Below are 14751 nucleotides of genomic sequence, written 5' to 3' on the forward strand. Positions count from 1 at the left end.
GCAGCAGATTAGGGGTACATAAGTATAACGTAGGTTGCGGTCGGCAGATTAGGGGTTAAAAAAAATGTAATCGAGTTGCGGCGATGTGGGGGGACCTCAGTTTAGGGGTACATAGGTAGTTTATGGGTGTTAGTGTACTTTAGGGTACAGTAGTTAAGAGCTTTATGAATCGGCGTTAGCCCAGAAAGCTCTTAACTCCTGCTATTTTCCTGCGGCTGGAGTTTTGTCGTTAGAGCTCTAACGCTCACTTCAGAAACGACTCTAAATACCGGCGTTAGGAAGATCCCATTGAAAAGATAGGATACGCAATTGACGTAAGGGGATCTGCGGTATGGAAAAGTCACGGCTGAAAAGTGAGCGTTAGACCCTTTAATCACTGACTCCAAATACCGGCGGTAGCCTAAAACCAGCGTTAGGAGCCTCTAACGCTGGTTTTCACGGCTAACGCCGAACTCTAAATCTAGGCCTTAATTTGTAAAAAAATGGAAGACCCAGTCAATTCCATCTCTCTCTGAAGTAAAAAACTGCTTTAAAAACAGTGTATATTAGAACAAAGGGATACAAACATAGAGAATGAACAGGATGTCAAAAAAATTTTCAACAACTGGGCAATCTTTTTAAGAATATTTTCTTCCATAGAAATAAATCACATAATTTTTCCTTTCCAGAATACAGAAATAGTCCTACTTGGAAACTGGTAGATAATAGAGAGAGAAAAATCTTACTACAGGAATGGAGGGAGGGGGAGAGAGAGAGAGGAGGGAAGTAATTTTTCTTCCCCCCCTTTTTTTTTTTTTCTCCTACACACGTGAGGGGGAGAAATGGGGCGGGATTGGGAAAGTAAATAAAATCCCAAGACATCTCCATAGATAACCATATAGGATGTAACAACATTAATTAATATAATCTTAAATATCAAGGCTATCTAGATTGAACACAGAATTATTTAAATTAAACAAAGACATCGGCTCATGTTACGGCTTCATAATTTTTTGTACTTTTGTCTCTACTCGCTTACTTTGGATGAACAACAATTGTATTATCTCTGACTTGTACTAACTATATTTTGGATCTAGATACTTCCAAAGATAAATGTATAAAAAGTATAAAATATAGTTAATGTAGTTTCAAATCTTTATCTCTATGTTGTGTAAAAATCATCCTAATTTTGTTTAAATTTAGCAAGCTCATCTTGATATATTGTGCTTTGATGGCTTCGTAGCTTGGTTTCTATATTTGTTTTCTGTACAATATAGTAAATGTATGACATTGGATTTTTGGAATCTGTTTTGGTTTATAAATAAAAATATAAAAAAAAAAAATAAAAAAAAAATTGCATGCTCTATCCAAATCATACAAGTTTAATTTTGACTTTACTGTCCCTTTAAAATTCAGTAAAAAATATTTTAATGAAAAAGGCAAATTGGAAAGTTTTTTTGTTGTTGTTCTTTAAAGGGACACTGAACCCAATTTTTTTCTTTTGTGATTCAGATAGAGCATGCAATTTTAAGTAACTTTCTAATTTACTCCTATTATCAATTTTTTTTTCGTTCTCTTGCTATCTTTATTTAAAAAAGAAGGCATCTAAGCTAAGGAGCCAGACAATTTTTGGTTCAGGACATGGACAGCACTTGTTTATTGGTGGGTGAATTTATCCACCAATCACCAAAAATGGGCCGGCATCTAAACTTACATTCTTGCTTTTCAAATAAAGATACCAAGAGAAAGAAGAAGTTTTGACAATAGGAGTAAATTAGAAAGTTGCTTAAAATTGCATGCTCTATCTGAATCATGATAGAAAAAATTTGGCTTCAGTGTCCCTTTAAATTGTATGCCCGGAATCCTTAAAATTTTAAATTTGACTTAAAATACTGTATTTTATTTAAATCGTTATTTACTGAGGACATTTCAGTGGTTATTCTTTAGAGATACCAGACGTTTATATGTAAAACACAGCACCACATATACTACTCACAACCAAGGGCCTCCATTACATATGCAGCGTCACCCGCAAAAGCCGGCGACGCCAGAGTTTATGCGATTTTGGTATTACATATACGGCGTAGCATGTAGCATACAAGTTACGCGCGTATATTTCTCCCTTCGGACGTATTTTTTTTATCTATAGACTAACATAGAACAGACGCGCAGTTTGGTATCCAATATACAGCGTAAGGACTTACGCGCGCAGAATTCAGAAAATCTACTCCATTCTCATCTCGCCACAAAATGCAGGTGCAGCAACACTGACTAAAAAAGCAACGTAACTCACTGGAAGCCTTAACAAACACATACATTTAAGCAGCATCTCAAGGTTAAAGGGACAGTATACTATGATATTGGTTTTTTAAGGTTTATTTGTGTATTTGACATAGTTTGAAGCCACAACATAATCAAATGGATTGAGCTTGTAGGTACTTTATCACATTGTGGACATATACTTGCTTATTTACTTTCAATTTCTTCTCAAAACAATCAACAATACTTGGAGGAGAGAACAATGGGAAATCATAATTGTATTACCTTCATCTCTTTATATATGGGTTTATATATGAATTTTGAATAGCATAATTACGTGTCACATTTTTATATGAAATTGCGGTTCATTTTTACGAGTGTTAGCCTAATTGCATAAAACTACTCTTTATTGACACTTTCCGTGGATAAAATACTGGTTCGTTACTTGCAACGATTAAAATGTGTATTTGCACACATTTCAGAAGATCGTCAGTTTGTCCTACTTACGCCAGTTTAGCATCTAACGGCGCAGTATATGTAATACCCCGATGTGCGAGGTGAAATTATGGGCGGTGCAGGTTCCCACGCTTGCGCCGAAACCTGCGCCGTATATGTGATCGCGCCCCATATGTGAAAACATACACGAACACAGAGTTTGGAATTCACTGGGAATTAAATCTCCATTTATTTCAATGTTTTTAATTTTTTTGCACAGAAAATTCCTTTACCAATCAGTATTGCAGCAAGTGATTCCACTGTGTAGACCAATAAATAAACATATCATATTTATATACAACACTAAGAACAGAAGCACTGATACAATCCATCTCTTTCCAAGCAGCATACAGTGTAATTGTTTATTAAATTTGCCCCAGACATGGGTTAATAGATATTATTTATATTTAAATACATCTATATTGTCTTTTACAATCAATGCATTTTGTGCACATATAGATATACACATACATTACAATAAACATTACTTTATATGTAAATAATTATTTACCAACATGTCTTATTGAAGACAATGGCCTTATATCTGCAGATAGTGTTCTTTGTCTGAAATACATTGTATAAAGAGAATAGTAGAAAGAGAACACATGCAGGCTAGTTTATATAAATTCTACTGAACAATTAAAATCACATTTATTTTTTTTAATAAACTCCAGAAAAAAATTAACCCCATCTCATCGGAAATGCAACAACCTCTTATTCCAAAAAGAGGTAAAATTAAGCATAATTCATTCCTAGCCCAACCACAATAACCAGAGCACCCAGCTCAAGTAAAAACTGCAATACTCCCATAAAATTAATACCATCTTATCATAACAAAGACTCCCTAAATACTCCACCCATCAAAATCCACACCATCCTACACAGCTATAATGTGCACAAACTAGCCTCACCAGTAAAATACTGCCCCAAATGAGCCCCTAACTACCATAATAATCCAGCAAATGGGGCTTCTCATATGTAACGGTTCTCCAAGAATGACTCATGCACACATAATGGTTTCTCCCAAGGGACTGGAACAATGTCCATAGTGGTACCTCTTAGAGTCCCCTGAATAAAACTCCAAACCAAATTGGACTTCAGCACCCTACTACAACCGAAGACCAAGATATTTTCTACCTTTATCCCCTTTAGCCAGTGTTTTAATTTATTTGGTTGAGAGTTAAGTTTTAGCCATCAACCAAATTTGAACATATATGGATAATGGATTAAAGTACAGAAATACTGAGTAAAGGGTTCCTTGCATTGGGTGGGTCAAGGAAGGTTGCAGTGATCCTGGAAGAGGTTCCATTGTGTGCTAGGAGTATCATGCAGGTAAGTCCCTTGCTGGTTGCTATAGGCTTCAGAGCAGGACCAGTAATGATGCTGGAGATCCCTTAGGACAAGTATTGTATTAAGGTGCTCATTTTGCAAAGGAGATAAGTTTATAATTCATTTGGAATCCTTTGGGGCTTGGCTTAAATAGGAATTTTATTTCACATAGTGGGTAGCAACATTATTTGTGGGCTCCATAAATCTGTGTATAGTATCAAGTAGGCTAGGAAGGTGGTTATGGTGGGTTTTTGCCTTGGTTGGGTTTATGTAGCAACAGATAATAAGGGAGAATATGATGATTCCCAAAATACCTAGAGACAACACTGGTTATGTTATATAGATATTAATGTATTTATTTGCAGGGTGGTACTGAAATTAACATAGGCTGGTTAGATTTACTAACTTAATTGTGATCATTTTTTTAACAAGTGTTTTTAACTTTTTTTGTGTGGTGATCTAGCATGTACCTCTTGATTAGGAGCCTCCCCCACTAGCACAGGCTTTTGTTAATAAGTAACAAGTAATCACTTGTGTTGCGGAGTTACCCTTTTTTTTTGTAGATACATGGTATCAGAAACCCATCAAAATCTATAGGTACGATGTTGATAGTGCTATGTTCACACACAGTGCTATCCCAATACCTGAATGCAAGATCTGGATATTACTAAAGTATCTTAAAGGGACAGTATACTATAAAATAGTTTTTCCCTTAATCTGTTTTCAATTACTTTTTTACCAGCTGCAGAGTATAAAATGTATGAGATTTGCTTTTTTAAGGTTTATTTGTGTATATGAATTAGCTGCTTTTGTGTTTTGAAGCCACACCCTAATAAAATGGGCTGAGCTTGTAGGTATAATCAGATCTCATTACTTTATCACATTGTGCACATATACCTGCTTCTTTATCTTATATCTGTCCATAAACCAATCACCAATACTTGGAAAGAACAATGGAAAATTAACATTGTATTACCTTATCTCTTCTATAACCCACTGGGAGTGTAATTTCTTCTACTGGCTGTGTTAATACAGCTTGGCCTTGTGGCCAAAAACTTTCAGGATGGGTGGGGACACCCCAGGCTAAATAAACCAATTCAAATGCCAATATAAGGGTAATGGAAATACTTTTAAATTTAATACACTCCAGCACGTAAAGTGGATCATTGGGAACAAATTAAAGGGGAGAACATTTTTGAGTAAACTGTCCCTTTAATCACACACAGTAGTGACTAGATTTGCATGCATGATATTGGTAATTTCAGACTCCCACACAGAGCCATAATAAGACCCTCATGCACAGGATAGGCTCACTCAAAGTGCCTCTGTAAGATGATCTCACATTACACAGCAATCACTGCAGTGCAGACGCACACTGACTCTGCAATGTTCTGTTCTGCAGAGCATTATACTGTTAACAATCTCACTGTCTCATGCACACTGGGCAGAAGGTTATTGGGGTACAATGGCCTATGTGTATAGTAAAGAGCAGAGCACTGTGCGCATGATACAGCATAATGACCAGTGAATAGTGCCCAGTAACTCTAGGGAAAAGTGATTCAACAAATTGTTGGTTTAGAAGGTACAATGTGTTTTGTGAAGAATGAGAAAAAGTGTCTGTGTCTCTGCAGAGTAAAGGCTGTGACACACTGCAAGCGATGCGGCGCGAGGCGATGCAGCTGCTTCGCACCGCGTCGCATCGCTTCTGAAGTTCAAATATTTCATCTCTGAGCGCTCAGCTACGCGACCTGATGCAGCAGAGTGCTCAGAGATGAAAAGGCAAGACACACTGAGCGCGCACAGCTGCATCTACATGCTGCACACCGCTCCGCTTGCAGTGTGTCACAGCCTTAAAGGCTGTGACACACTGCAAGCAGAGCGACGCGCAGCGTGTAGATGCAGCGTGTAGATGTAGCTGTGCGCGCTCAGTGTGTCTTGCCTTTTCATCTCTGAGCACTCTGCTGCATCAGGTCGCGTAGCTAAGCGCATCGCTTGCAGTGTGTCACAGCCTTAAGTCTGTATGTTTTAGAGTGTGTAAACCTCTATCTATACTAATTGACAGGACCATTTATATGTATCAATGGTGTAAGTATATGAAATAGCAACATGTCTACCTCTAGAGGAAAATGATGGGGTACAGTGCATTGTGTGCATTAGACAATGAAGCATTCAGTCAATGAAGGGTAAAAAAAGCACAATTTGCATGAAGGAATTAATAAAACTATTAACTTAGACTTTCACAATCTCTTAATCATATAATATTCTATTAAATAGAAACATGAGTGAACATTTGTGATATGGATCCTGGAATAACATATAAACAAAACCTTTGAGAATATAGGAGTCATCAAAGGGTTGTGTCTCCATCATCAGAATGAACATAATTTATCAGCAGAAGAACAATGTGGCTGATTACAAGCCTGATAAACAGCAGATGTTTAGTTATGTAAATTTTAGGATAGAGAGATCTAGGGTCATATAGAACTAAGGTGTATTCAGGGTGATGAAACATTGTGAGCTAGATTACACGTGCCGCTCTAACTCAAGTGTAAACTTTTCTAGAAGTTAGCTTTTTGCATGTGGCAGGAGTTATGAATATTTCACACTCTAATGTTCATCAAATACAGGAAAATGTATTTATTTTATTGCAAATACATATTTCTATATATATCTGTATATACCTATACCTGTATATCTATCTATCTATCTATCTATCTATATACATATATATATATATATATATATATATATATATATATATATATATATATAGGTATAGATATATTTTACATTATCTATTTAATGTTATCAGATATATATATATAGAAATATTTAATAATGAAAATTAAAAAAAAATCTATGTGAAGAACATAGAAATGTAAAATATGAGTAACGTGCTTCGGGTTTGCACTTTAAGTTAGCACACATGAAAACTTAGTTGTCTTAAGGCACGCTATTGAAATATAAAATATTACAAATATGAATAATTATTTAAAAAAATTATAGATACTGTAAAATATATATATGTTCTATGGATTATTTAGATTTTTTACAGTATCTATAATAATTTGTAATAATTATTAATATTTTTTAATATTTTATATTTAATATGTCAATAAAGCACCTTAAGATAACTACATTTTCTAAGCCGACACCTTGCTAAACCTAAAGTGCTCAAAACGAAGCGCATTGCGCATATTTTACATTCCTATGTTCTTCACATAGGGAAAAAAATACATTTTCATTATTAAATAAAAATGTCTCTATATATATATCGTTTCGGTATATATATAATGAAATATGTATTTACAATAAAAATAAGATATTCCTGTATGTAAAGAACACTGGAATATGCACAGTAAATACACAGTAGAACACATTAAATATTATAGAATTATTATTTAGACACACACATATATATCTATATAGATACATATATATATAAATAAATATATATATATATATATATATATATATATATATATATATATATATATTATAGCTCTTTGCAGTCAAACACATGGCCATATATACCTTTTAAATATTTTTTAGGAGTATTTATGTGAATAATTTTCATAAGATAGTGTTTATATGAGTATATATATTGTATTTATGTTGCATTGGGTGCAACTTTTATTTTATCCCTAATCCTTTATTCAAGGTCATCAGTCTCGCTAACCCGACGCATATTAAATGTGATTGTGCTCTCACGTTCGTGTTTACTTTCAATTTAACGTGCCCGCGATATTCTTATATTGCAGTGATCTAGCCTTGTGTCTTTTAGAGTACAAAGTACTGCATCGCAATTGTCAGTGGCTCAGATTTCAACCTTTTCATTCTCAGCTACCAACAAATAGAACAGTATCTTTCAGGAAGAGCAGAGCTGTACATTTATTATTGGATTCCTATTTGTCTATTACATATAGTATGGTTTATAAGAAAGTATAGCGTATAAAGAGTTATTGTGTGTTACATAGTGATTGGTTCATGGCCCTTCATGTCTAAGGACATGCAGAGTGCTATATGAATCATGAACTGTGGAGAAGTGTGATTCTGTAAAAGGAAAATTACCTGTGTGTGTGAGTGTGTGTGTATATATATATATATATATATATATATATATATAGTGGTTTGTGTATTGAAATGTCAACTACATATGCTTAGCTGTGTAAGTATCAGGAGATACAGATCCATGTGTGTAGCAAGAAGTGTAGAGCTTTGTGAGTACTGGGTGCACACTGAGCAGTGTGTGTCAGTAGGTGTAGAGTGTTCTATTAAAATCATGGGTGTAGTATAGTGTGCCTCTAGGTGCAGTGCGATGTATATCCCCAGAGCAGATGGTAACGCTGCATATATACATGGGAGTGAGGATTGCAGAACTGATGTGTATATGTTACAGGAGTTCTGCATCATTAAAGAGATACTGAACCCAAATTATTTAGCCATCAATCAGCAAGCGATACCCAGGTTCTGAACCAAAGATGGGCTGGCTCGTAAGCTTACATTCCTGCTTTTTCAAATAAAGATACAAAGAGAACAAATAAAAAAATGATAATAGGCGTAAATTAGAAAGTTGCTTAAAATGACATGCTCTATCTGAATCATGAAAGGAAAAATTTGCGTTCAGTATCCCTTTAACAGCAGAGGAATGTGGTCTGTAGTGGTACACAGCAGTATTTCATTGAAGAGCATAGTGCTATATTTATCAGGAGATGAAGAACATTTCAGGTGTATCAAGAAGAGCCAAACAATTTGTGTCTACTTGGGATAGTGGGTGTTGTTTGTATAAAAGGCATGAAGAGCAATGTATTTATTAGAGAGGGCACAGCACAGAGTAGAACTTTGTTTGGGAGATGTGGGATGCTACGGATATCTGAAGATACTGTGTTCTGTATGTACAGAGGATAAGAATACTGTCAGTAGCAGTTGGAGCAACAAAGTTTGCTTAACATCATTTACATCAAGGTGTGCAGAATACTGTATGTATTTCAGAGTGCTTAGCACTTTGCATATCTGTCAAGAGATTTAAAAGCTTTGTGGTATTGTGTCGCTTTGTATGAGGCACAGAATGTTGTAAGTATTAGTGAGCATAGAGCAGAATGTGTTGCTTGTGATGGGATGAAAGTGCCCTTTGTTTCTAGGGTTGAATGTGCATCATGCTATGTGTTACAGAAACAAAGATCTTTGCTACCAGAGGTGCTTGGCACAGATATAGAGGGTCCGGGCAGCTGTAATGTTAGTTGAGGAGCAATGTGTGTATGGGGGCTGATGACCAACCTGGGTATATTAGTGAAGTAGTTCATAGGTATACAAGAGTGCTATTGCATGTAATGTATCATCAGAGGGATGTATTTATCTGACAAAGCAGAGATCAATTAATAATAATAATAATAATAATAATATAAAGACATTTCAGAGCACTGTGTGCATTGGGGGTGAGTGCAAAATTGTATGGTACTGAGAATAAAAGTGTCATATGATGTGTGAATAAGGAGCACCATGCATATTGAGGGTACCAATGTGCTGTGTTCATAGGGTGACAAACATATATAAATGGAGAAGCAGTGCCTGTCTATCTGATGAGATAGATAACTGTATGTCCTTGTAAAATGGAGTCTATGGTGGTGCAGAACATGAGGTACCAGGGCCCCAAAAAAATCTGTTGATTTCTCTGCACATAGTAACCCATCCACTGACAGATTTCCTGAGTATACTGTTGGCCTCTGCAGTGGAACTATGGTGAGGAGTCCTTTCTTGAGGATATTAAAGTATCAGTGATGTATATCCCACTGGCACTAGGCCTGTATCCCTTCCACGCTGGCAACGGATCCAGTCTTCATCCACTGTGTCAAGCAACTGCAATATATCCCCTCTCCTAAAGCTAAGATGGGTCTGATCTGAACTGGCGTGGTCACAGAGAGCCCGAAGAGACCTATAGAAAGATATTTATTTTGGTTACAAAGAGAATGATGATTGGTCTTCAAATAACTAGTTTTATTCTTACAATAAATATTTTTTTCATATGCAAAGTGACATAGCATGCAAACAAATGACAGGCACTAGGCAACCATGGTGATATCTAGTACCTTAAAGGGACATGACTACAGGGGTCTCCACTGTGACCGGCCCAAGCATTATCAGATTTTAGGGCAAGTGGTTTATGGAGTTGCAGTTTTTCTAATGACCACTAGTGGCTGCTAAACTTGTGGTGACTCAGGGCCTGATGATCTAAAGCTCTCCGCTCAGGTGAGATGATCTAAAATTATCCTCCAGCACTGCAAGATCCCTAGTCAAATTCTTAAAAGACAGATTTTGCTATACTTCTCTAAGGGGCATTCCCTGCATTTCTGTATGTGAAGGAGAAACAAGCCTAGTGCCATACTGCATGACATGACAGTTCTGCTGAATTTACTCTTTGTGCTTTGTATTTTATATAATTTTACACTTCAGATTATGTTTTATTACATTTCAACTTTGCACTTTCTATTTTGCATTTTATTTTGTAAACAGCAGTTTTCACAGTTTCTGTGTAATTTTAACAAATTGGGATCATACTTTGTATATTTATGTGTATCCTTTACAAATTACATTGCACTTTGTATTTCTTCTTTTAAAATAAAACTATAGTGCTGACTTCACATGGGCTGAACTCAATGAATTCTATAAGAACAAGGGCAGAACTTGGTAGTCCCAGAGAGATGAGCAATGCCATCCGTAGAAAGTAATGAAGCTCTCTTGGATATAGAATTCACAGGGGAGTAGACGGTAACTGGAAAACATCTGAGGCTGATATAAAGCCTCAGTTTGCATCAGTTACAAGTTAGACCAGCTTGTTTAAAATGCTTACAGCATTTCACAAGACTTGGGAGAGAGCTTCACACATACCCTGTAAACTCCCCTGTTCAGCCCAGGGAACACCTTGTCCCTCCCACTTTCTGAACCTGTTCTTTATTTTACAATAGAGAAAATACCAAGTGCAATGTGTAATGCTCGTGGGATATTCCTCTATTAGACCGAACTAGGCCAATAGTCTTGTTATCGGGAATATCCCAGAGCAGAGAAAGTTAGTAAGATGAGGAAGGCGGCACTCACCACAGGCAGGGCAGTCCCCAGCGGCAACCGCAGAGCGGTCCAAGGACAAACCACTAGAATGGCCAGGCAGGCAGGGTTTGGCAACAGCAAAACAGTCCAAGGGCACACCACTAGATTGGTCAGGCAGGCAGGATTTGGCAACAGTAAAGCAGTCAAAGGGCAAACCACTAGAATGGTCAGGCAGGCAGGGTTCGGCAACAAAGAGGCAATCCAGAACAACAGGGGTTAATAAGCAGAGCAGTCAGACAGTCAGGGTTAAGCATCAGTATATCAATCCAGCAATTTAGGGGTTAAGAGGCAGAGTAGTCAGACAGGCAGAGTTCAGCAGCAATAATCAATCCAGCAATTTAGAGTTAAGAGGCAGAGTAGTTAGACAGGCAGAGTTCAGCAGTGGTGTAACAATAAGACAGTAAGAAAAGTACAATCTATCACACCCAGGAGCACACAAAGTAACACCTATACTTGGGCAGTGATAGATCGTACAAGGAACACTTACATAGGCATAGGATTCGTGCCACAAGCGTCTGACCAGCATCAGAGTGGGAGAGGAGCGTGCAGCAATGACGTCAGCGCCTCCAGACCCGACACAGCCCTAGGCAACAAGCAGGGAAGGAGACGCAGCGCCCCTAGCAAAGGCTAGAGTGGCGCAGCGTGACATAGCCCCCCACTAAAGGGTTTCCTCCGGGAACCAGAGTCAACCTCAAAGGATGAGCAGCATGGAATCTTGAGACCAAGGATGGAGCATGCACATCATGGGCAGGAACCCAGGAACGATCTGCCACTGAGTTACCCTTCCAATGTAAACACAGGCCAGATGGTACAGCACAAAGATAAGAGGGTGGTGCAGGCTGAAGGGGTACCACACAAAAACCCTTAACTATTATCTCTAGCATGAATTCGGTATGTTCTAATATCTCTATCTATCTTGATCACATTTTAAGACCTTTTGTAGAATTATCTAGCTCCTATATTAAAGACACAAGCAATTTTCTAGTTAAACTAAATGAACTAAACATTGCAACTGAGAACAGTATTTTATATACTCTAGATGTATCTAGCCTATACACCTCCATAACACATGCATCTGGTATAGGAGCAGTAAAAAAAGTTTTGCAGCAATTTAGCACGTTTAATAGTTGTCAAATAGATTTTGTTCTGGAACTTCTTGAAATTGTGCTTAGGTGTAATTATTTTTTATTTCAAGACGAATTTTATATTCAGAGACAGGGCATGGCCATGGGATCCAATGTCGCCCCAACATACGCAAATATATTTATGAACATCTTTGAGGAGAGATTTGTCTTTGAGAACAATCTCTTCATTCTATGTGGCGCCACTTGGTGGCGCTACATAGACAATATATTTGGAGTGTGGTTGGGCGACATTGGATCTCTATGGGATTTTGTAAATCAGTTAAATAGTGCAACTACACATATCAAATTTACACTTAAGCACAGTGAGGAAAGTATTGAGTTTCTTGACACTAAAGTCTATAAATTAGGCAACAATTTTGGTACAGATCTGTTTACTAAATCTACTGACAAAAATAGCCTGCTTCACTTTGATAGTTTTCATCCTGAATCCCTTAAGAGGTCATTACCTCGGAGTCAACTCTTAAGAGTAAGGAGAATTGTCTCAGATGACAAACTGGTTAAACAGAGGTTGAACCAGATGATAAATTTAAAGTGAGGGGTTACCCCACTGATTTAGTTAACAAAGAGATTGAAGAAGTGGCAACAGTGTCACGTAACAGTTTGCTTGAGACAACAAAACCTAAAGTTAAGATGAAGCAGAATTGTGTTGTTTTTGTTACAAAGTTTAATTCATTAAGCAGCAATATTAACTCTATTCTTAGGAGACACTGGCATATATTGAGCCAATGTAATCCCCATGTGACTGAGTTTCAGTCAGGCTTTATGCCGGCTTATAAGAGAAGTAAGAACCTTAGAGATAGGTTAATTAAGGCTGATATAGGTACTTCTAAAACTAAAGTGCAGAGTTACATTTTAGATAAAAATATGGGGTGTTACCCATGTTTAGGCTGTGCTAGTTGCAATAGTATGGTAAAGGGTAAATTTTTCTATCATCCACGCACAGGCAAGAAATATAACATCAGGGGTCTATTTACATGTAACACTACTTTTGCCATCTACATGATTAAATGCCCATGTGGGCGGAGCTATATTGGAGAGACCACTAGGATGGTCCGCGAGAGAATATGTGAACATAGGTCTGATATTAGAAATGGTAAAATAAAAAATCCAGTAGCAGAACACTATATTCAGGCAGGCCATAGGGTATGTCAACTTAGGTTTCAAATAATTGACCACATTAATTTACCAAGAAGGGGAGGCAATAGAGAGCTTTCTCTAAAACAGAAGGAGGTATTTTGGATTAATAAATTGGAAACCATGGCCCCAATTGGTATGAATAAAGAATATGATCTATCTGTTTTTCTTTAAATGTTTTCTTTAAACTTTATAAATTGGTTTCTGTATCTAATACTCTGTAATGTTGCTATTTTTTTCTGCAACAATGTGTAATAGTTACTTTTTAACATGTATTATTGTATATCTATCACTAGATGGCGCATCCTCTTTCAGGACAGGTTACACTGTAGGAATGTTTGTGTATTCACAGTTAAATTGTTAATTAGTAGGTGTGGTTTTTTTAACCCCCATCCCTATATCAAGGTGTGTTACCTGCATTTATGTATTGACATTACTAAGGACTAGAGGTCTTTTCTTCTTTGAATATCCTAATAAAGATTGAACTTTTTGCATAAGTGGTGAGTGCTGCTGCGTTCTTTGGACTGTGTTACCCTTCCAATGTATCAGATACTGCAGATGACTGCATCTGTATCTGGAGTCCAGGATCTTAGCTACTTCATATACAGGGTCACCACGGACCAGGAGCAGAGGAGGAGGAGCTTGGAGACGGGTATATCTGTTCTTGATGTAAGGTTTGAGTAGTGAGATGTGGAAGACTGGGTGTATGTGTAGGGTTTTGGGCAAGGCCACTTTGTAGGCAACAGAAGACAGTCTTTTCAGGACCTTGTAAGAGCCGATAAACCTAGGCCCCAATTTGTGACAGGGTTGACGTAGACGAATGTGTCGAGTAGAGATCCAAACACGTTCACCCACTGGGATGGCTCGTACAGAAGCTCTATGACGATCAGCAAACTTCTTAAATCTAGAGACAGCTGAACGTAGCTGAGAGCGAATACATTACCAATGAGTGGTGAGTCTAGTGACGTGTCGGTCTGCAGCAGTAACCCCAGTGGACTGAGTAGAAAGAGGGAAGACACAAGGTTGATACCCTGCTGCAGCTTGAAATGGAGAACATCAAAGAGTGCCAATGAGTGTTTCTTGCCAGCTCAGCTAGGGGTAACAACTCAGACCAGTTGGTATGGCGAACGTTGACAAAGGCTCTAAGGTAGGTTTCAAGATCCTGGTTTGCTCTTTCAGTTAGTCCGTTGGTTTGAGGATCGTAGCCAGAAGACAAGGAAACAGTGGTTCCAATCAACTTACAAAAGGCTCTCCAAAAAGGCAGACATGAACTGTGGACCTCTGTCGGAAACGATATTCACAGGAATGC

General features: G+C 37.4%; 1 protein-coding gene across 1 annotated transcript in view; it reads right to left on the bottom strand.

The window, feature by feature from the left end:
* Positions 1 to 7928: 7928 nt before the first annotated feature.
* Positions 7929 to 14751, bottom strand: part of RUSC1 (RUN and SH3 domain containing 1) — a 46620-nt gene continuing 39797 nt past the window's right edge. Inside the window, exon 9 of the mRNA XM_053703226.1 lies at positions 7929 to 9994. Coding sequence (XP_053559201.1) covers positions 9826 to 9994 — 169 coding nt within the window. The 3' untranslated portion in view covers positions 7929 to 9825. The remainder of the gene's footprint in view (positions 9995 to 14751) is intronic.

The sequence above is a fragment of the Bombina bombina genome, chromosome 1 (genome assembly GCF_027579735.1).
Source record: "Bombina bombina isolate aBomBom1 chromosome 1, aBomBom1.pri, whole genome shotgun sequence".
NCBI classification, from domain to species: domain Eukaryota; kingdom Metazoa; phylum Chordata; class Amphibia; order Anura; family Bombinatoridae; genus Bombina; species Bombina bombina.